The sequence below is a fragment of the Myotis nattereri genome (assembly GCF_964212035.1).
Source record: "Myotis nattereri genome assembly, chromosome: 9".
NCBI classification, from domain to species: Eukaryota; Metazoa; Chordata; class Mammalia; order Chiroptera; family Vespertilionidae; genus Myotis; species Myotis nattereri.
The window spans coordinates 40,423,754-40,448,256 of record NC_138084.1 but is presented as its reverse complement, the minus strand read 5'-3'; the positions used below and the strand labels follow the sequence as shown (position 1 = coordinate 40,448,256).

Sequence of the window (24,503 nt, the reverse complement as noted above, 5' to 3'; positions counted from 1 at the left end):
CCATTGGATCCATTATTGGGGGGCTTTCTGCTAGTGATTTACATAAGAAATTCTATTTTGTGTTGTCATTGTGGTTTTCTATTTTATTTTTCAATTACAGTCAACATTCAATATTACTTTATATTAGTTTCAAGTGTACAGCATAATGGTTATGCAATTATGTAATTTACAAAGTGATCCCCACCCATAATTTTAGCAGCCATCTAACATCATGCATAATTATTACAATATTACTGACTGTGTTCCCTATGCTGGTTTTAGCATCCCCATGACTATTTTTTAACTACCTATTTGTACTTCTTAATCCCATATTTTTCACCAAGCCCCCAGCCCCTCTCCTATCAGGCAAATATCAGTTTGTTCTCTGCATCTATGAGTCTGTTTCTGTTTTGTTTATTTATTTTGTTCTTTATATTTCACACATAAGTGAAATCATATGGTATTTGTTTTTCTCTGTCTGACAAATAAATTATATTAAATAAATATAATTACTTGACTTTCCACAATCTTATTTTCTATGCCCTCATCCCCAGGTCACTGTTCCCTTTAGGAAAGAGTAGAAGGACAACTTTGTCCCTGATCTGCTTTGTTTTTACACCATAAATGATGGGATTGAGTGCAGGAGGGATTGCTACATAGAGATTAGCAAACATGATGTGAAAGGCGAGAGAGATGTTGTGGCCGAAGCGATGTGTAAGGGCAGAGAACAAGGCTGATGTGTAGAATATGAGAATGACACTGACATGAGACCCACAGGTGCTGAGAGCTTTCTGGCGGGCATCTCTAGACGGAAGGTGAAAAACAGCACGAAGAATGAGAGTGTAAGAAATACCAATGAGGATCAGGTCTGACATAATCGCCATTAGAGGCATAGTGAAGCCATACCAGATATTGATGGAGATACTAGCACAGGAGAGCCGTGCCACCGCTATGTGCTCACAGTATGTGTGAGGGATGATACGTGTCCTGCAGAAGGGCAAACGCTTCACCAGGAAAACAACAGGCAAAATGATACTAAAGCTCCGACCAACAATGCCTACCGAGATCTTGACAATTGTTCTAGGTGTCAAGACACTGCTGTACCTCAAGGGGGAGCAAATGGCCAGGTAGCGATCAAATGCCATACCCAATAATATGGCTGAGTCCAGAAAGAAGCTGAAGTGGAGAAAGAACAACTGGGTGAGGCAGCCAGAAAATGTGATTTTCTGATCTTTCAACCATAATATGCCAAGCATTTTGGGGACACATGTGTTGCACAATATGAGGTCCGTAGAGGCCAACATGGAGAGGAAGAAGAACATGGGTTCATGGAGGCTGCGGTCCATAGCGATGAGGTAGAGAAGAATGCCATTACCTGCAAGGGCCACAAGGTAGATGGTACAGAAAGGAATTCCAATCCAGATGTGAAACTGCTCCAGCCCTGGGATCCCCACCAAAATGAAGGAATCTGGATTAAAAGCTGTCAAATTCAATGTGGTCATCATGTTGATTGTCATTCCCTGAGGACAAAATACCATGTTTAATTCTGGGGACTGTCTGTTCACAAAATCCTTTTTTAAGTCTTTTCCATCACTGGGCTACCTCTGTCCTATCTCTTAACTAACACTAGAAGAAAAAATGCAATCTACTTCTCACAACCTCTATGGCACTTACTAAAAGCTTCCCAAAAACCTTAATTATTACCCATGTATAAATATTACCTTACCATAACTGCATTATTACTATATTGGAACCATGTCCCAATAGAACTATGACCTAGGAGCATATTGGTCCTTTGTTGTCAATTAAAATTCCAAGGTTGTCTTGCTCTCACCAAATAACTTCGTTTGAGGTTTCTCAAAGATGTATTAAATATCCTACTTGACACAAATCTCAAGAATATCCATTTAAATAAATAAGGGGCCATGTGTTAATTATCAAATTTGCATTTTTTAATGCCAATGTATCACTAGGACTCTGGTGAGTCAATCTACTACTGCTCAGAATTTACTCCCACCTCTTCAATATCTGGAAGACAATCTCTATCTAAATATTCTTTTCAACTCAGAAATAGTGTTCCAAGGCTCATTATCTTCTTCTACCTGCCAACTTCCTGATCAGCTACCCCATATGTCATCACATTGTTCTCCCACTGCTGGAACATAGTGATCTGAGAGTTGGTGGTAACCCTTCCTCCTTCAGCCCCTATCTCTCATCTTCCAGCTCTTATGATCCTTATTTGAAATCCCTGTTTGATCGGCCTACTTCTTTTTCTTCTCTACTTCCTCATCTACTCACATCATCTTACTCACTAATTAGAACCATAGAATAAGAGTTTTGGTTCTATCCTGGCTGGTGTGGCTTAATTGTTTGAGCATCATCCCATGCACCAAGAAGAAATCAGTTCCATTCCTGGTCAGGGCACATGCCAGGGTTGTGGGCTTGATCCCCAGTAGGGGGCCTGCAGGAGGCCGCCAATCAATGTTTCTCTCTCCCTCTCCCTTCCTCTCTCAAGAATCAATAACAACACTTTTTAAAAAAGAATTTTGGTTCTTTTAATATATTGCAAACCCTTCTCTTCTCATGCTACCATATTGATCTCTTTAAAATATAAAATTACCAAAACACTCACATTGCTTAAAAGCATGTAATTGCACCAGCTGTGCCAACAATTATTTTTATTTCCTGTTTTACAGTCAATACTTTCCCTATATAGAGTGGTTCTACCTATATGAATGTGTCTCACATTCTTCCCTAAAATGTATTCATAGAGGACTCCCCGTATTTCTCCATCATTCCTACACCCCATTGCTGGTATTGCTGCCTTTTCCATAGATGCAATCTTGTCTTTTCTCACTATGACTAAATTCTACTCATTGCTCTGACCCTGACAAGTGCTAATGTCTCCAGGAAACTTTCTCCAGTTTTACTAAACCATGTCTCTATTGCCCTGCTTGTGCAATCACAGTTCTTTTTTTAAATATATCTTTACTTTTGAAAGTATTACAGATATCCCACTTTAATCCCTCCACCCCAAACCTACCTCCCAGGCCTTCACCACACTATCATCTGTGTTCATGGGTTATACATATATTTACCAAGCAATCAGATGTTTGTATTAAACTTTGATTACTTTTTACTATTCTCTTGAAGTCTTTTTCCCAGATATGTGGCCAACCCTGCATTAATGATTAAGAACTCTTCTTGAGAATATAATTTCTGTCTCCATGTGTTTCTTCCAGCATGGAAGAAGGCAAGATTTCACATAGAATAACCAGTAATACAGTCTCAGTAGAAAACTGATATTTCAAGTCAGTCACTGCTGAATATATATATATATATATATATATATATATATATATATATATATATTCCCTTGGCTTATTGACTCTTCTTCCATCTTCAAAGGTAATAACAATAGATTTAGTCTTCCTCTAAACTTTTTAGAAATGTGACTTCATATCTCTCTGACTCTAAACTTTTCTATTTCCTTCTTCTGCTTTTAAAGACCCTTGTGATTATACTGGAATCACCCAGATAATTCAGTATAATACCCTTATTTTAAATCAGCTGATTATCTGCATAAATTTTCTTTGCCATATAAATAACATGCACAGGTTCCAGAGATTTGGTTGTGTATATCTTTGAGGGGCTATATTATTCTGCCGACCAGAAGGTCCTTTAACACTGCCTGTTCTTTCTCATTCTGCTTTCCCAAGACTTCTCCCACTATCACCATTACCACATTCAGATAATACTCACAGACAACTAGTTTTGATGTTGGTGCTGGGTTAGAAAGCCAGTAGATGGCTGGAAGAGGATAACTCCAGGATGAGAACAGAGATACAGAAGGGAACATAACACAACTGGGGTGTGGGGGGGGCGGCGGGGGGAGACATAGAAAAAGAAAGAAGGAAAGGGTACAGAGCAGGTGAGGCACAGGGAGAAAGACATTTAATTCTAGCTGGGGAAGAGACACACCTGCAGAGCATAGCCTTTTTATCTTTTATTGGTTTTCTCAGGGGATGAAGAGACTGAAAAATGAGGGACCTAAAACCTAGGGGGATTCCAGGGACTCTACTCCCCAGTCAATATCATTAGTATTTATAATAAAAGTTTACATTAACATTTTTTAAATCTCAATCACATGCACATGGGATATGATTCAGAGTTTTAGACTCAGGAGAGAAACCAGGGATTCTTCAGGGTATGACCTATGTCGATGAGTCATTTATAGACACTGTAGCTAGGCTCCAGGTTATGACTTGGAAGAATGGTGTGCTGGTGGCCCTTTAAATTCTGATCCCATGAGATAGTTATGTGAATATTTGGAGATAAGACAGTTGATTGTTTAGGGACACTGATGAGTTCCATATGATATGGTTGTTGGGCAGATATGAGTATCAGGCTTTCAATGACCTCCAATTTTGATGCATTCAGTTCCCCAGCCCCAACTCCTCCATCAGGTGAGGGTTTTTCTGGATTATTATATCATACTAGAGGCCCGGTGCACAACACTCATGCACTGGAGGGGGTGGTCCCTCAGCCCAGCCTGTGCCCTCTCGCAGTCTGGGACATCCTCCAAGGGGTTCTTAGCACTGCCTCAGAGGCAGGAGAGGCTCCCGCCACCACCGCTACACTTGCCAGCCCAGCTTCTGGCTGAGCAGTGCTCCCCCTGTGGGAGCACACTGATCACCAGGGGGCAGCTCCTGCCTTGAGCATCTGCCCCCTGGTGGTCAGTGCACGTCATAGTGACCAGTTGTTCCACTGTTTGGTCAATTGGCATACTAGGGTTTTATTATATAGTATTCTATTTCACTGAATGGGGCTTTCTAGTCTCTACTTGTCATTGCATTGAGATACTTTTTGAACCAAAGAAACTCAGTGATTTCTGAACAAGATGTATAAAATTAAATCTTTGCATAAATCACTTCCTTAGGCCATTGCATATTCATTGAATGCTTACCATGTGACTGGAAATGTATGGTTAACACCCAGCTGCTTATGGCAAAAACCTAAGTTATTCTTAATATTATCACTTCCTTATTCTCCTTTCATTTTATTGATTTTGTCCATGTATTGCCACTCCTCCCCCAAAATACTATAGATCTCAGTGTTTTACATAGTTTTTTCATTTGTGGATTGTCTTTCTAACTGTGTAACAAATACATAAAACAAAGCAAGTTTTGCATCTGCAGAAAGAGCTGAAGATACATTATAATTTTGTGATGCTAACTACTCTTTCCATTTTACTGAACCAGACCAAGTCCAGAATGCTTCAGAGCAAAATAGACCAGAGCTTTAAAGATGGTTGTACACCAATTACCTTGGTATATCAACTGTGGCAGATAAAAATGGGTAAAATAAACTTCTGTTTCCCTAAAATTATATTTATACTTTTGCCTGGCTGTGTGAGTGAGTGCTCAGATCTCTGAGCTCCTTACATGAAACTTTCTCCGATTTCAACAAGTCAGAGTTGGAATTTCATGGGGAAAAAATCACATTGAGCACACGACACCAATCTCACCCATTCCGACAATATGAAAGAAAAAATTTAACATTTTAAAATAAAAACACACAAAAAGCCATTTTAAAAATTGAAGTAATAGAACAATGGATTGAAAACTAAACTGCCATAGTCAAGAGGAGCCTACATAGACATGACAACTAAAAGTAAAGAGATTTCCTGAGTGGAACTCTGGAATAGCAAATGGACATTTGGTAGTGACCATGGTTGAAAAGCCTAAGGAATATACTGAAAGCTATTTCAGAAAGGAAACCTTTTCTCAATTAACAAACAGACCCCCAAAATTAAGTAAGGTCTGGCTCAGAGAGGGGAGTCATTCTAATTTTAGAAGAACCTGAGACTGATTGACACAATTTTCTATCTTCTGAATACTAGTCTTTAGTTTCTTGGTTTCTGCTCTGGTTCTAGTAATCTAGTTTCCATCTTATCCCAAAGCATTACCACCACTATTTATCTTATTTGTGAAATCCTTTCACATTCATTGCCTCAGTTGGCTCTCACAATATCCTCTCTCTCTCTCTCTCTCTCTCTCTCTCTCTCTCTCTCTCTCTCTCTCTCTCTCTCTCACACACACACACACACACACACACACACACAATTGTTTTAATCCCAACTGCAGTGGGACTGTCTATAAAGCCTCCCCAACAAATACCAGGAAGAATTATTCTTCTGGTCTCTGGACTCCCACAGCACTCTGTACCCACTGCTGTATTATAATTACTGGTCATAGTAAGGGGACATTGACCTGAAATTCTGACCCAAAGAACAGGTAAATCCAGGCTTATCAAATTTTTGAATAAGACTGGGGTGATAATTTCCATATATCCTTTCTGTTAGGATGACATATAAATATGATAGATCTTAGGATTAGTGAAAGGATAAAGAGAAAGCAATGAGGTAAAAAAAAGAAAAAGAAAAAAGAACTAGGGATTTAAAACTAAACTCTAGACAGGTGATAAGTGAAAGAAGCCTGAAAGAAAAATGCTATAGGAAGGACAATGGGGAGAAAGAGTAGGAGTGAATGTATGGAGGGTCATATTGAAATGGGAAATGCAAAAGCAAGTTCAATGAAAACTTTTAGGCTAAGAGCCTCTGAGTTGGTGCTGACTACCCCCCTTAGATGCTCAGAGTGTCTAACAATATATCTGTTCCATCTGGCTCTTTGCCAAAACATATCCCTATGTGCCTTAAATTCCCATTTGAACAAAGGCAGATTTGCCTAAGTGGTGGGGGAGGAATTTGTAGCTGAAGGAAGGAAAGATAAAAAGAGGGAGGGGAATCTCTGCTCCCAAAGGACAGGAGGGAATAAACATCGTATGAAGCAAGACCTGAGATTCAATTCTATATATTAAGGAAGTTAAGCTGTGTGTGAAATATTGAACTGAGACACTGTGAGTCTGAGAAGGTGGAACCAAGGAGGTAAGTCTAGGTCAGAAATTTTCAGGATGGAGAGATTATAGATGTGGAGGAATTGATAGGAAATAAGTACCAGATGAATGGGCAGCTCTATAGCAATGTTCAAGGAGGGGTGGAGGGCTAAAGAATTATCTAGGTTGTCTGGATTGAACTGTGTTTTCCTGAAGAGTGGGATGGGAGAAGGGCAGTTTGGAGGGTTACTTCCCTGGTGAGGATGGGGAGATTGATGAGTAGGTGATTGAAAGAGCATCTTCCCCCTGGTGGTCAGTGCACGTCATACTTGGCTCCTAAGGAGGATGTAAGAATCATAAATGACATAGAGGTTCTATCCTCAGACACTGAGGAACAACAGAAAGAACAGTTATTCTACTGCATTTGGGAGACAACTTATAAAGAACAAGGTTTCTGGATGGTGAAGTTATGTAAATAATTGAAAGACAGATGGGAAAATGAATTCACTGGACTAGAAGGGATAGTTTTTCTGGTAATTTTTCCAAAGATGATAGAAGCATGAACCAGTGGGTAAGGGAACTGAGCATATGAATGGAAGATCTGAAAGAGGGGCTGCCAGAGAGACAACTGTAAGTGGAGCTCTTCGGATTGTTGTCTAGTGTGGGGTATGGCGACTTCAATGGGTGCCTAATTGGAGTAAAAACAGAAATCACATGATAAATGGTAGGGAGGTGCTGTGAACAAAGACTGTCTTGGAGGTGGATGATTTAGGAGAACTGAAATCAGAAGAGAAAAGTTTATGCAGGTGCTGATGTGACCGACAAAGGTGAGAATGTGCAGTGGAGGAAGATGAGCATGATGAGTGATGCTGTGGGAAGAGTGAGCACAGCAAATGGCACAGACTACAGCTGAATGAGAATGTTACTATAAACCTGTGATTTTTATCTGAGTATGTGTCCTTGACAGTGTGAACTTTACGTGGCTGAGTGGGTGGGGACTTTCCTATTCTATGATTTTTTAAAACATTCACTACATATCATCTCTATTCCACACACCAGTGAACAAGACACAGTGCTGACTCTTAAGGAGCTCATCATATATTGGGACTGAAAATATTCCAAGTGTGGTAAATGCTAGAGAGAGAAATAGATAACTGCAAGTCAATATAAGCATAACCCAGCCTTGGGAAATGAGGAATGTCTTCCTGAGTGAGAAATATAAACTGGCTACATTAAAAAGAAAGATGAAGATAAAGGAAGTGGATTGTATAAAAGACCACAGCCCTAGTCGGTTTGGCTCAGTGGATAGAGCATTGGCCTGCAGACTGAAAGGTCCTGGGTTCAATTCTGGTCAAGGGCACATGCCCGGGTTGTGGGCTCAATCCTTAGTAGGGGTCATGCAGGAGGCAGCCAATTAATGATTCTTTCTCATCATTAATGTTTCTATCTCTCTCTCTCTCTCTCCCTTACTCTCTGAAATCAATACAGATATATTTTTAAAAATTAAAATAAATAAAAGATCACAGAGAAGAAGAGCAAATTCAGAGACACGCATTTGTCCAGTATTGGTAGACAAAGCAGAGAATGTATGCACTTTATTAGGCAATGGGAATTATTCTCTATTGTCAGGTAAGTAGTACGCTCCGAATTAGCTTTGGAAATATAATTTATACAGGGTGGAGCAAAAGTAGGTTTGCAGTTGTGAGTATGTGAAATACAGAGTTTATGTTTGTATTATTGTTTCTTAATTATTGTGTTAGATTCCATACTAACAACTGTGAACCTACTTTTGCCCAACTCTGTATGTGGAGACTGGTTTAGAGACTGGAAGGACTGCAGGTGAGGAAATCAGTTGGGAGGTCTTTCAGTAAATGGATCTGAAGCTTAAAAAGCAATATAGGTAGCAAATATAGATTTGGGAGGTATTAGTACATGAGGGTAAATGAAGCCAAGGCAGGTGGAAAGATCAGCCAGGGATAGCGAAGAGTGAGGGAGCCTAGAAACAGAGAAATAGGAAGCGCCTTGGTGAGCCATCCAGCAGGGACAGAGGAGCCCTTAATGAGGACCAGAAAGGAAGGTCAGGGACAAGAGAAGACTAGAGCTGAGTAGAAAAATCAAAGCCAAATCTAGAGTTTCATGAAAAACATGATTCTGAAGGAAAGAAGAGAGATAGACAGGAAGTAGTGAGACAGGTTAGCAGAATACAATATTTTTTTATTTTTGCCGTTAACTTTTCGTTTGTTTTCAAGGTTAAAAATATTTGAATGTTCATAAATAATAAAGATAACTATCTAGGAAATTAGGACAAACTGGGGGTAAAGAAGAGGGGAGATAATTGATGAAACAAAGCCCCTGAGGAGGTAGGAAAGAAAAAGAACTCAGAGAATAGGTGGTGAAATTATTCGTGAAGATTTACATACATACAAACTTATACACATATGCATGCATATATAAACATATACATGACTGCATCTGACGATATGTGTGTTTATGTTTACATGTGTGTGTGCGTGTGGACCTAAAGAGCATTAAGCTAAGTGAAATAAGCCAGTCAGAGAAAGAAAAATATCATATGATTTCTCTCATATATGGAATCTAATGAACAAAATGAACTAACAAGCAAAATGGAGATAGATTTATAGAGAGCAGCCTTACAGCTGTGTTTGTGGGGCAGTGGGAGCTGGGGGGGGGGGGGCGGAAGGATTGAGCAAAAAAGAAAACAAAATAAATAAATAAAAAACTCTTGGACACATAGTGCAGTGATTGCCAGGGGAGGGGGACTGAAGGGAGTAGTGGAGAGTATAGGGAGGACAAAAGGTGATGGACAGAGACTTGACTTGGGGTAGTAAGCACACAATACACTGTACAGATGGTGTGTTGTAAAATTATTCACCTTAAACCTGTATAATTTTGTTAACCAGTGTCACTCCAATAAATTCAATAAAAAGGAAAAATAAAAATAATTTAAGGCCACAAAAAAGAAAGGTATGTGAAGTGATTGATGTGTTAATTAACTTGATTGTGGCAATCATGTCAAAATGTATTCATATATTAAGTTATATTTACACTTTGTATAGATATAATTTTTATTTATTACTTATGCCTCAACAAAGCTAAAAATTTCAAATTAAATAAAAAACTATAAATTTATTTTTGAGAAAATCAATAGATTAACAATCTATTGGTCTTCCCATTTTGTGTACATGGTATATATCTCCATTTGTTTACATTTAAAAAAAATCTCTTCCAGCAATATTCTGTAATTCTCAGTGTAGAGATTTGCAAATTTGAGCTAAGTGTATTATATTTTTAACATACATTTCATATGCATCTATGTTTGTATTGCACTACAAACTTTTAAAATGTGATTGTATAGTTATTTGCTGCTAGTGTAGAAAAATACAATTGACTTATTTTATCTTTGCACTCTATAAATAAAAAATAAATAAATGACCTCAGGGAGCTTTCTTGTTCCTAGGTAGAGTAAAATATAACTATAACAAGGGAGATATTGAAAGGCAGAAGGGACATCAACACTAGTTTCTCTGAGAATGGAGGAAATGAGAGGAGGATGGGTACAGAGATAAGATAAATTTACAAGAGTGGAATAATATGAGCAGTTGTCTCCTGATAGTCTTGAAGTCTCCATTATGTATGAGGGAAATTCAGTTGAAAGGGAGGAATGTTCATTTGGGCAGTAGTAAAGTTATATATTCATTGTGAGAATAATTCAATAGAACTTAGTAAGAGTCAATGGGCCTAACATGTAATTGAGTCTATTTGTATGGTTGTCATTTCCTTCACATCCTAGCTAAGTGATGAGGAAAACACTGGTTAGATTTCATTGAAGCCTGAACATTTTCACAGAGAATGATGCAGAAACCAATTAGAGCTGAGACATTATTTGTCCTGGCAGAAGACATAGACATGTAGATTGTAGAATAGACTGGAAAGAAAGTAAAGAACTTCTTACATCAGTGATTCATAAACTTTAACATGGAGACATAGAATGCTGTCTCCAACCCCAAGGGTAGGAGGGTCCAAGAATTTGTAAGTTCCCCAGTGTTGCTGATGATGCTGGCCTGGACACCACACTTTCAGAAGCATTGCTCTACACCTTCTTTCATGTTCTAGGTGACAGCCCCACACTTCAGAGTCACAGAGGTGACTCAGGAAGCACCACACAGCTTAATAACATTTCCTCAGATGAGTTTTAATTTAACACATCAACAAAACGAGCATTATGTTCATTTTTTGAAAAGTCAAAAAGATTGTTTTTCAGAAGACAGTGACTTGTCCAAAATCACACAGTCTGACAGAGCAGATCTCTGACATGGGACTGCAGCCTGAGGCTTTTACAGTTTATTACAATTTATATACCCATTGAGATTAAAGAGATTGTTTTTTACTTTCTAATTAGTCCTGCTCTTTTCAGAACCTGTGGCACTGTGCTAAGTCTGGTAATGTTTTCGAGCCTTGTGTTTCCAGAAAGTCTTGCAGCTGTATGGAGAGCCTATCTATGGGTCTGTAACTGTGCACTTGGTGCACAACTCATGTGTGAGTGTCTATAGGGAATATACCTGTGTGCAAAGCCCACAATGGTTGGAGGACCTGTGAGTATGAGCAGACCTTGTGGTTGTTTGCAAGCTTTTATGTGCACTCTGCTAATGTTTACAAAGTCTGAAGCTATTTCTCCCCTGTGGCACAGGTGAGGGTGCTACAGAAAATCATGGCTCTCTTATCTACTAACAGCATAGCTGCTACAAACAACTCAGACACACGCATGGCAGGCTGCTTCCTCATTGGCATCCCTGGGCTGGAGTATCTACACATCTGGCTCTCCATACCCTTCTGTGCCATGTATGTAGCCGCCCTGGTAAGCAACAGCGTTTTAATTTGTGTTATTCTCTCCCAGCCAAGCCTGCATGAGCCTATGTACATATTTTTGTCCATGTTGGCCAGTGCTGATGTCTTGCTCTCCACTGCCACGATGCCCAAAGCTCTGGCCAACTTCTGGTTAGGTTCTAGCCACATTTCCTTTGATGGCTGCCTCACCCAGATGTTCTTCATCCACTTCCTCTTTGTGGCCGACTCTGCAGTCCTGTTGGCCATGGCCTTTGACCGCTACGTTGCCATCTGCTCCCCTCTGCGGTATGCCACCATCCTCACAAGCACGGTCATTGGGAAGATCACTGCTGCCACCCTGACCCGCAGCTTCATCATCATGTTTCCATCCATCTTTCTCCTCAAGCGCCTGCACTATTGCCGGATCAACATCATTGCACACACATTTTGTGAGCACATGGGCATTGCCCGTCTGTCCTGTTCTGATATCTCCATCAATGTCTGGTATGGGCTGGCAGCTGCTCTACTCTCCACTGGCCTGGACATCATCCTTATCGCTGTTTCCTACATCTGCATCCTTCGAGCTGTCTTTCAACTCCCTTCCCAAGATGCCCGGTCCAAGGCCCTGAGCACTTGCGGCTCCCATGTCTGTGTCATTCTACTCTTCTATATTCCTGCCCTCTTTTCTGTCTTTGCCTATAGGTTTGGTGGGAGACTCATCCCAAGCTATGTCCACATCCTTCTGGCCAATCTCTATGTGGTCATCCCACCAATGCTCAATCCTATTATTTATGGAGTGAGGACCAAACCAATTTTGGAAGGGGCTAAACAGATGTTTTCAAATCTTGTCAAGAGATGTAACTAAAGGTTTCCAATTTGAGCTCAACTTAATCCCTTTTCATATTTATTTTTTCATATTTCATATTCACCATATCCTCATCTCTACATCATTCAGTTATCTTGTGTCATTCTCACCCATGTCCTAATTTATTTAAATGAATGTTATACTCAAATTCTTGGTCCCCAGATGGGAGTGGTGTTTCACAAAGATTTATGAAAAAAAAAGTCATTAACTCCAGAATTATTTACAATAGCATAAAAAAAGGAAAATAGCTTTTATATTCTGCATGAATGACAATCCTATATAATAAAAGGCTAATATGTCAATCAACCTAATGGGGGAATGACTGGTTGCTATAATGCACACTGACCACCAGGTGGCAGATGTTCAATCAGGAGTTGCCCCGTAGTGGTCAGTGCACTCCCACAGGGGGAGTGCTGCTCTGCCAGAAGCCAGCTGACAGCTAACGAGTGCAGCAGCAGTGGCAGGAGCCTCTCCTGCCTCCTCGGCAGCACTAAGGACCCCTCAGGGGATGTCTGCCTGCCGGCTTAGGCCTGCTCCCGGCAGGAGGACATCCCCCAAGGGGTCCTGGACTGTGAAAGGGTACAGGCCGGGCTGAGGGACCCCCCCCCCCACTCCAGTGCACAAATGTTGTGCACTGGGCCTCTAGTAAATAAATAACGCTATATTATATATACTTTCTATCAAATATTAATCAGTCACTAACAATAATGTTTACAAAGAGTTTTTATTGGTTTGCAGAAATGTTTCGGGTGGAATATAGAATACAAATAAGTGAATACAAAATAAAATAAATGTTCTACTAAAATCCACCTTTGATTTATTTGTTTAGCAATCTATTCTAATACCCACCTCACTTTCTTCTACCTATTATTCAAATCCCTTCTGATCCCTAGCATCTCAAGAAAAACTAACTGAGGGAAATGTGATAACTTACTTGGAATCTACCATCCAAATAGGACTTTTCCCAGTATTCACTTGCATTTTCTCTCTAATGACTTACCTAATCCCTTGCATGCAATTTTGATTACCAGTGCAATATCTTTCTTACAGTGGGAACCCCTGAGAACTCTCATGTCTAAAAATTGATAGTTCCATGAAATGATAGTATTTTTATTACCAGTTACACATGTCCATAATCACAGATGTGTACGTACCCAAGTTCAGAGATGCTAACACACAGCAACATATATAGGTGGACACATCCTTTCAACAAAATGTAGATAATTGTATAGGAACAGAGCACTCTTTCCCATCCAAATATGTTTTGTATTTAAAAATTATATTCATCATTAAAATGAGAAGTCAAAATTTTACTTATATCTAATGGATGTTAATTTATATATTCTTTAATAAATGTTTAAAGAAATATAAACATGGCTATGTAATTTGGTAGCTTGCTCACTAATCATTAATTATTCACACCACAGATTAGCTTAGACTAATGTTCTCTGACACTCAGAAGAGCAACTCAGCCTGGACTTTAGTCAAAGGTCAACTCATCCTTAAAAACCCAGTTCACACCTCAACTCTGTCCACTCCCATACTCTGCCCAAAATAAAAGATCCATCCTCTTGGGTACTGAGAATAGTTATTCTCGTTTTATCAAAAAATTTTTCATGTTTGCTCCTTTATTCCTTGTCTAAACCACGTTCCTTAAAGAAAGGGGTGATTTTGTATGTGCCCTGACTGGAGATTAAAACTGCAACCTTGGCATATGGGGACATTGCTCTAACCAACTGAGCTACCCAGCCAGGGCTTGCTGTCCATTTTTAAAATGTAATTCTTTACTAATAGGATGTGTTAATAGGAAGGTTATTATCTGTTATCTGTTTCTAATTATCCTCTGCTGTCCCTGAGTATGCCCAAATAAATCATGGCTTTACCCATTTAATTTGACAGATTTTTAAAAACTGAAAGAGTAGGGAGAGGAAGAAGCTGAAACAGTTTCTCCCCATCCCACTTGACTTTTTCCAAGCCTCACAGCCCTCAATCCCCTTATGATTTTAAACTTTAGCCCTAGGAAAAAAAAAATCAGAAGACATCAGATGAAAAACAATTTTTGAGCTTCCAGGTACCATATCCTATTGATGGCCACCCTCTTTCTTTATTAATAAGAAGTTGTTTGTTTTTTGGTTTTTTTTAAAAAAAAACACACACAACTATTTGCCTACCTATGTCCATATCAATATTATGTGGTATGTATGTGTGTGTGTGTGTGTGTGTGTGTGTGTGTATATATATATATATATATATATATATATATATATATATATATATATATATTCCATAAAAACATGGAAAATACATACACTGTTATATTATTCAGCCATCAAAAGAGTGAAGTACTCATACATTATACAACATGAATTAACCTTGAAAATGTTATGTTCAGTGAAAGAAGACGCCTTGCCCAATCCTCTGTTCTGACTTATCCAAACACCCTCCTCTCTGTAGGTCCCCCTTCCCCAACCCACATTTTCAGACCAGGTCAGGCTCATCACCTCTGTATCCTTGGGGCAGAAGTTTGGCCTGCCTCTTAGAGTTGCTGTGCCATTGAAACCCAGTAGTCACAATTCCTGGACTTCATAAGCTTTACATGTATTCATAGGATCCAAACACAAACATTTACAGTCTCTCAGTTATATAGGTTAAATGTAAAGGAAATATAATTTAAAAATATAATCTGTAATTTTAAGTTGATACATTTTCATTATAATTTTGCAAAAGATGCCATCAGGATGCCAAGCGGTTGTCTTGACTCACTCCTATAACTTTAGATATTTCTATTCACTTAGCTACTTTAGTTAACATATTCATATGGAATACAGGTGTATTAGTGTTATTGAACACTGACATGATGTCAGAAAGCCAAAAAGTGAAGACATTCTAGAAGTCTCGTCTCTAGCCTTCAGTTGTTCTCTACGGCCTCAGAATTTGCCATTCTGTAAGCGAACACCATAGGGCAGGTTGGGACAGTGGTGACCACACCCCTGAGTGCAGGACCTAGGGCTTTGCTAGGCCGACCAACCCTATCAGTGGCATCTCCCCCTCCCCCCTTCCCCCCCGCCCCGCCTCTTTGCCCCTGAGTCTTTCTGCTTTGCTGGAGGTGGGAGCAGCAGCAAATCTCTGGCCCAGATCCAGGCTACGGATTCCAGGTCAGTAAGCAAATCCATTTTCTGGCCGGCCACCGCTTTCCCCACTAGTCCTGAGAGTTTGACTTGCCTTCCAGGTTGGGTTGGAGGGCTCGTGAGTGGAGGAAGAGTGAGGGGCACCTCTGCCGTTTTGAGTTGACTCTAGTTTGGGAAGGGAGCACAGAAGAGGGACCTTTGGAGCTAGGAGTAGACTCTAAAGATAGTGATGATTAAACCCTGATTGTGGAAGCTGAAGAATGTGGCGAGGCAGCTCTGGAAGGGCTGGTGGGCAATGACAGCAAAGCGAGCCGGGCGTGGACTCAGAGGTCAGCAGCCCCTCCCCCATTCCCTGTCTCGGCTCCGGGAAGCGAGCACTGTTTGTCCTCCACCCTGGAGGCCCAGACCTCGCCCTGAGGGAGTTGGGAGCTGAGCCGGCCGCGCTCAGCCGGACCTGCGGGCAGGAGGGGGAGGAGGCCTGCCTGTCTCTGAAAGGGGTGGGGCCACATGCTAGTTGTGCTGGGGTGCTGGGGGGAGGGGAGGTAAGAACACCGAAAGAGTGAGCGCCCTCTGTTCTTCAGAGTCTATTTAAAAGTCCTTGGTCTGCTCTGGGGAGCCGTGACCCCCTGGTGCTGCTCACACCTGGAGCTTCTCTGGCTGCTTCTTCCCTCCCTGCGCCCGCCACAGGCAGGTATCCGCCCGCTGCTCTGTGACTGGGCCGCTTATTGTTACTTATGGCCAGGAAAGGGGTGACAGGGCAGTGAAAGAGATGAGTCCCTTCCCTTAGGGAGCTCATGATTTAGATAACTGTATCTTTCTTTTTCATCCTCACTGCACATGAGCAGATGAACGTTTAACCAGTCATTCAACCCAGACGGCAATGTGTGTTTTCAGAGCATGGACGATGGGCCCTGCACCCTGTTTCACCTCTGGCTCAGACACTTAAATGCTGGCTGGGTACCCCCCTCCTGTAACTGAGCTTCATTTCTTACATCTATAAAATGGACAGTGTAATATTCATATCCTAAAGTTTTGGTGAGGATTAAGTGAGGCAGAAGTTTAGATACGCCAAATGGATTTACTATTACTGTTGCTCAAATTATTGAGTTTTTATTGACAAATGCAATGCCTACCTTTAAAAGAAATGCACAAGTTTTGAAGTGATGTAGGGAATAAAATATGGCAAAGTGCACTATGATAAAGGAAAATATGTCTACTGACATCTAAACAAGTTAAAAATTATAAGTGGAATTTCACAGATGCAGGAAAAATCAAACATAAAAATTTTATAATTTATCTTAAAAAAAACTCACTTACTGGATGACCTCAGAAAGATGGAAAACTGTGCAGGACAATATTTTAAGAATTTTCAAAGTTAATAAAAAGTTTTTGAAATGCACGGGATAGCGATTCTTTTGAAGTGAAGTTTTAAAAATATGTATTTGAAGCTGATTATGTTTCAATTCAAATGCTTGTGGAGTGCCACTTGTTAGATAATCAATTCCAGGTAACAGAAGAGAGTGGAATATAATTCTACACAAAGATAAAAAGACTGCTATTCCCTAAGTACAAGAAGCCCAACTTACTTAACTTACTTTACAATTGCATATGCCTCCTGTTTAGATTTTTACTTCACTTTCACTAGAGCTTCTAGTTGCGGGGGTGGGGTGGGGGGGGAGGGGAGGACAGGGCCAACCCTGCCGATCTGATTTCTAATTTTCTGAGTCCCACCACCATCACCATCTTGGTCTAACCTTTAATAGCTCCTGCCCAGTCACTGACTTTATTATGGAAGCTATTTTGATGTCAAATTGTGACCTGCTCTAGCTTAATGGATGGTTCAGATCTAAATATCAGTCCATTCTCTAGCCTTCCTCTCTCCCCATCCTCAGCCCCACCTTTGCCCCTTTCTAGCTATTTTGCACCCTAAATTGCATCTACTTGGGAAGAGGCTTCCTTGCCTGAGGCACTGCTTCTAAAGTCTTAATGTGCATACGAATAACCCTGAAGATCATAAAGTATAGAGACTGTACTGGTCGGGGTGAAAGCCTAGAGTTTCTGCACTAAAGAGATCCATCGGACTCCAGTGTTGCTAGTTAGCCAACCACTTGACCTTTTCCAGGCTTTTGTTTTATATTTAACTGTTCCCACATCGTCCTGAATTTGGCCTCTTTCATTTGCTAATTTGATCCTCAGGCATCTACTACCTCAAGCTGCCGGTTCTGCTCTTCTCACACAACCGGACTGGAATCTCAGCCCATCCACACAGCCCTTGAGAGCTGGCCTTAGGCTGAGACTCAGCTGGCCTTCCACAGCTCCAGTGGACTGCGCTCATCTGCAGCTGGTGGTCAAGGGCCTGCTGGTATGTGGGACAGGGTTACTCAAACCCTTGCTAACTATGTATTAGCCAATTGATCCCCTCCTTCACAATTTCTTCTTTTCTCCCCTCTCAACTTTATTATACCCTTTAACAACTCTTACATCTTTTTTCCTCAAAAATCCTCTCTTGACTATCCAAAGTAGTGCATTAGATGGTAAAGAAACAGAACTATAAGGGGGCCACATATATAATTTTAATTTTTCTAGTGGTCTCATTGAATAGTAAGAACAGGTAAAATTGATTTTAATACATTTAACTGAATGTACCAAAATATTATTAAGACATGGAATTAATATAAAAAACTTGAGATATTTTAGGTTGTATTATCTTACTAAGTCTTTGAATCCAGTATGTATTCTATATTTACATTTCATTTCCAATTAGCCACCGTTCAAGTGCTCCATAGCCACATGTAGCTACCATAATTGACAACACAGTTAATTTATGCCTAAAAGCGCAGAAAGCCACACTTTCATTTTTTCTCATTGCATTTCTTCTTTTGTTTTTGTCAGCTCTAATGAATTATAATTTACATTTAGTAAGTTATCATTTTTAAGATTACAATTCCATGAGTTTCGACATATATATAGTTGTGTAACCACCAACATAATCATGATTTATAAAGGGTATTTCCATCATCTCCAAAATTTACTTGTGTCTCTTCATAGTTCATTCCCTTTTCACATCCCTGGCCTTAGAATCCACTAATCTGCTTTCCAATAGCATAGTTTTGTCTTTTCTAGGATTTTATATAAGTGGAATTATACAGTAACTTATCTTTGCTGGTCTAGTTTGTTCACTTTGGAAAATGTTTTTTGACATGGTTCTTGTTATATCAGTAGTTCCATATTATTGTTTTGTAATATGCCATTGTATGGATATACCATATTTGTTTGTTTATTTACCCCTTAATGGTTTTATGGATTATTTCCAGTTTTTTGGTGATTATTGCATTGCATTGATGAAGCAGATACTAAGGACTACTTTACCAAGCACAGTTTTGCCTGAAATAAATGTATGTGTATATGTTTATATTGGGGAGATGTAGTGGATCTTCACTTAAAATAGTGATTTGGTGGTTGAGCGATGACCATGATTTGATTCTTGGTCAGGGCACATGCCTGGGTTGCCGGCTCGATCCTCAGTAGGGGGTGTGCAGGAGGCAGCCGATCAATGATTCTAATCATTGATGTTTCTATCTTTCTCTCTCTTCCTCTCTAAAGTCAATAAAAGTATATATTTTTAAAAGGTAAGTATAGTAGCAACAACATTTTAAGACATTACTTTTTTAAGAGCAATTTTATGTTCCCAGCAAAATTGAGGGAAAAGTACAGAGATTTACTATATACCCTCTGCCCCCACACATGTATATCACCATCTCATACCAGAGTCATATATTTGTTACAACTGCTGCACCTACACTGACACATCATCATCATCCAAAGTCCTAATGTAAACGTAATGTATTGTGTTTTTAATTTCAAATTCCACTTGTTCATTGCCAGTATAACTGTAGGTTTTTTGTACGTGTGCTTTATCAAGCTAAAGAAGATCTCTAGTTCTTTTCTTTTAAATCTTTATTGTTGAGAGTATTATAGATGTCCCCCTTTTTTCCCCCCATTGCCCCCCTCCACCCTGCCCCAGGCTTTCACCACCCTACTGTCTGCCTCCATAGGTAAGATCTTTGGTTAATCTCTTCCCACTTTTCCCCCTACATCTTGAGATTCATCAGTCTGTTCTATGCTTCGCATGCCTCTTACTCCATTTTATTTACCAGCTTATTTTGTTCATTAGATTTCTTGTTCATTTATTTTTATTTTTAGATTCAATTGTTGATAGACATGATTTGTTGCCTTCTTCTTCTCTTCTTCTTCTTCTTCTTCTTCTTCTTCTTCTTCTTCTTCTCCTCCTCCTCCTCCTCCTCCTCCTCCTCCTCCTCCTCCTCCTTCTTCCTCTTCTTAAAGAATACCCTTCAACATTTCCTGTAATACTTGTGTGGTGGTGATGAACTATTCCTTTTTATCTGAGATTTGATTATATTTGGGCATTGGAATGGTCAAACACTCTTTCTACATCAACTGATTTTTGTGGTTTTTTTTTTAATTAAATATATTTTTTATTGATTTCAGAGAGGGAGAGGAAAAGAGAGATAGAAACATCAATGATGAGAGAGAATCATTGATCAGCTGCCTCCTGCATGCCCCCTACTGGGGATTGAGGCCGCAACCCTGGCATGTGCACTTGACCAGGATCGAACCTGTGACCCTTCAGTCTGCTGGCTGACTCCCTATCCACTGAGCCAAACCGGCTAGGGCAGATTTTTCTTTCATTTTTTTTAACATTAAGTAATTTATTTGAACCAGCCTTGCACACCTTGGATAAATCCCTCTTGGTCATAGTGTATAATTCTCTTTATACATTGTTGGATTTGATTGGCTCATATTTTATTGAGGATTTTTGTAGCTATTTTAATGAGAAATGTTGGTCTGAAGTTTTCTTGCAATGTGTTTGTTTCCATTTGCATTTCTCTGATGACATGATGCTTATTTGCTGAGACCATTTCATATGCTTATTTGCCATCTGTATATCTTTGGTGAAGGGTCTGTTAACATCTTTGGCTCCTTTTTTAATTGGGTTGTTTGTTATTGTGGAGTTTAAAGAGTTACATCTATATTTATACTAGACACCCGGTACATGAAATTCGTGCATGGAGGGAGGGTTCCCTCAGCCCAGCCTGCACCCTCTCCAATTGGGGACCCCTTAGGGGAAGTCCGACTGCTGGTGTAGGCCCGATCCCACAGAAATCAGGCCTACACCAGCAGTCAGACATCCCTCTCACAATCTGGGATCGCTGGCTCCTAACCACTCATCTGCCTGCCTGCCTGCCTGCCTAATCACCCCTAACTGCCTCTGCCTGCTAGCCTGATTACCCCCAACTGCCCTCTCCTGCCGGCCTGATCTTGCCCCCAACTGCCTTCCCCTGCCCTCCTGATTTCGCTTCCAAAGGCCCTCCCCTGCTGGCCTGATCTCACCTCCAACTGCCCTCCTCTGCTGGCCAATTTGGTTCTGATTAGTCAGTTTCTATGCCAGTAAACATCAAAAGCTCTGCCTCCTAGGCAGCCATTGGCTTCCCACAGCACCCGCATTTGGTTCTGATTGGTCGGTTTCTATGCCAATCAATGTCAAAAGCTCTGCCTCCTAGGCAGCCATTGTTTCTTCATAGTACCCACATTTGATTCTGATTGGTTGGTTCCTATGCCAGTCAGCATCAAAAGCTCCACCTCCTAGATAGTCATTGGTTCTTCACAGCATCCACATTTGGTTCTGATTGGTCAGTTCCTATGCCAATCAGCATCTCCAGGCCTAATCAGAGAGGCGGGGCTGAACAGCAGCCCCCACAAAGGCCGAGAGAGAAAGATAGGCCTGGCTTTTGGTGAAGCCCGGAAAGAAAGACTGAGAGAAAGAGAGAGGCAAGTACTGATCAACAGCTGCCACTGAGGCTGCGGATCAGACCCTGCCTCTCTCTCTAGGTCTTAGCCCCCTGGGCAGTAGGCACTGGGTCACCATGGCAACCCAGTGCTGATGGAAGGACTTCCAGGTTGGTCAGTCTTTGGTCATGATCAGTTGTTACAACCCTGGGCTTTTATATATCAGGATTTAGGCTATTGGTATTAGGGTTGTGTTGGCCTCATAGAATGAATAAGCTGGGAAATACTTTTTCTGCTTCTATCCTCTGAAAGACATTGTAGATAACTCGTATTATTTCTTTTTTAAATCTTTCACAAAATGTACAGGTTAACCCATTTGGGCCTGTTGCTTTCTGGTTTTGAAGGTTACTAATAACTGATTCATTTTCTTTAACAGAAATAGGCTTATTAAGATTGTCTATTTCTTCTGTGTGAGTTTTGGTAAAATGTGTCTTTCAGGGAATGAGTCCTTTGTCATAGTTCTAGTTTCCATAGAATTTGTACTGATGAGTGATGTCCCTTCTTTCATTGCTAATACAAGTAATTTGTGTCCTCTCTTTTTTCTCAGTTAGCTTGCCTGGAAGCTTATGTATTTTATTGATCTTTTCAAAGTCAATTATTTTTTAACATTAACAATTTCATAAAATAATAATTTGTTTCTTTTGTGATGCCCCAAGGCCAACATCAAATTTATCTATAAATTCAGTGGTAAGTTATAATTTTAATCCTATTACGAAGTTAATTGCTCATGTCTTTGTTAGGTGCAGTGTTAAGCTGTGGGATGTGCCCTCATATTCTTCATAAAGGTATAGACCCTCATAGTCTAGTGTTCTAAATGAGATTATGTAAGTATGTAAGGAAAATAATAAACCAACTAATGCCCAGTTTCCATAGGCATGATTACTTTGGTTAAACCTGAGTATCTTAGATGATAGATACTCTGTAATACCAATTAGTTACTTACTTTCATTAACTTGTTAACAATTTTATTAAGTACCCTTTATGGAGAAGAGAAATAGAGAGTAGTAGCCTGGTTCTTCATTCAAATTCCGGATCTACCCTTTGGATTAGCTGCCTAGCCTCTCTGAGCCTCAGTTTATACAACTGTGAAATGGGGTTGAAATGACACTCAGGGTTGTTATAAAGAATTATTGAATTATTACATGTATAATAGTTAGGTTATTTCCCAGTACATAGCAGACTTTCAATAAATACTATTATATTAGTACTAGAAACCCGGTGCATGAAATTCGTGCACAGGGGGTGGGGGTTCCCTCAGCCCAGCCTTCACCCTCTCCAATCTGGGACCCCTTGGGAGATGTCTAACTTGATGCCCAACTGCCAGATTGGGCCTGTGGGATCCGGCCTAAACCGACAGTCGGACATCCCTCTCGCAATCTGGGACTGCTGACTCCTAACTGCTCACCTGCCTGCCTGATCACCCCTAACCTCTCTGTCTGCCTGCCTGGTTGCCCCTAACTGCCTCTGCCTGCCTGCCTGATTGCCCCTAACTGCCTCTGCCTGCCTGCCTGCCTGATTGTACCCAACTGCTCTCCCCTGCTGGCCTGGTCACCCCCAACTACCCTCCCCTGCCGGCATGGTCTATCCCCAACTGCCCTCCCCTGCTGGCCTGATTGTCCCTAAACCCCTGCCAGCCTGATCTCACCCCCAGCTGCCCTCCCCTGCCAGCCTAATAACCCCTAACTGCCTCTGCCTTGGCCCCCACCACCATAACTTTGTCCAGAAGGAAGCCAGGTGTCTGGAAGATGGCTGGTCAACCAGTCTAATTAGCATATTACCTTTTTATTAGTATAGATTGCTATTACTAATCAGAAAAGTGAATGAATAGGTCCAGGACCTGCAAGAGCACCAGAGGACACTAGGTGCCTCTCTCTTTCTCTCCGTCTTTCTTTCCGGGCTTCACCAAAAGCCAGGCCTATCTTTCTCTCTTGGCCTTTGTGGGGGCTGCTGTTCAGCCCCGCCTCTCTGATTAGGCCTGGAGATGCTGATTGGCATAGGAACCAACCAATCAGAACCACCTAGTGTCCTCTGGTGCTCTTGCAGGTCCTGGACCTCACCCCCAGCCTGATCTCACCTCCAGCTGCCCTCCCCTGCCGGCCTAATCACCCCTAACTGCCTCTGCCTTGGCCCCCACCACCATAACTTTGTCCAGAAGGAAGCCAGGTGTCTGGAAGATGGCTGGTCAACCAGTCTAATTAGCATATTACCTTTTTATTAGTATAGATTGCTATTGCTAATCAGCAAAGTGAATGAGTTTCTGTTTTCACATTCCTAAAGCACCAGAACTGTGCCTGACTTTTACCACCTTTACCGCTTAACTGTCATGTTCAAATTATGAGATTTAGGAGCTTTGAACTAGGACTCTGGATGTGTTAGGTTACACAACTCTACAACTTACAGGATGTGTGCTTTATTTCTCTCTTTTTTTTTTTTTCAAAGAGCCAACAATACTCTTATTTATTCAGAGTTTTTCTATGAGTAATAAAGAAAACTTGGGAATGTGATTTCTAAGTCCCAACTGGTTATAAAAGTATGAGTTGTAAAAACATGCTCTCCTGTTTTTGTGGTCATTGTTGCTTCTTTAGGGTCTTAGGGGAGTGATAAAAGGGCTTATAGAAAGCAGAAGTGTCTTAAGAAGTACAAATTGGTAGTTACAGAATAGTCATGGAGATATAAAGTACAGCATAAGGAATATAGTCAATAAAATTCTAATAACTCTGCATGATGTCAGGTGGGCACGAGACTTATCGTGATGATCACTTAGTAAATTATGTAATGTCTAATAACTGGGGTGGTGTACACCTGAAACTAATATAATATTGTATGTCAAATGTAATTGGGGGAAACCAGTAGAAGTATCTTCATAATAAGTGATTCCTTTGATCTTGGGGATTAGATACTGGAAAGCAATGTTAGAGTGATGG

The 24,503-nt window shown here is 40.6% G+C and overlaps 2 protein-coding genes across 2 annotated transcripts; one reads left to right on the top strand and one right to left on the bottom strand.

Moving 5' to 3' along the window:
* Nucleotides 1-515: 515 nt before the first annotated feature.
* Nucleotides 516-1,484, bottom strand: LOC308525460 (olfactory receptor 52H1-like; the record flags this gene model as incomplete). The annotated part of the gene is made up of 1 exon (XM_081100279.1): nt 516-1,484. The coding sequence occupies one exon, from the start codon at nt 1,482-1,484 to the stop codon at nt 516-518; it is 969 nt and encodes a 322-aa protein (XP_080956405.1).
* A 10,097-nt stretch (nt 1,485-11,581) lies between these two features.
* On the top strand, nt 11,582-12,583 carry OR52B6 (olfactory receptor family 52 subfamily B member 6; the record flags this gene model as incomplete). Its single annotated transcript, XM_081100278.1, has 1 exon — nt 11,582-12,583. Exon 1 carries the CDS (start codon nt 11,603-11,605, stop codon nt 12,581-12,583), a length of 981 nt encoding a protein of 326 aa, XP_080956404.1. The 5' UTR covers nt 11,582-11,602.
* Nucleotides 12,584-24,503: the final 11,920 nt, after the last annotated feature.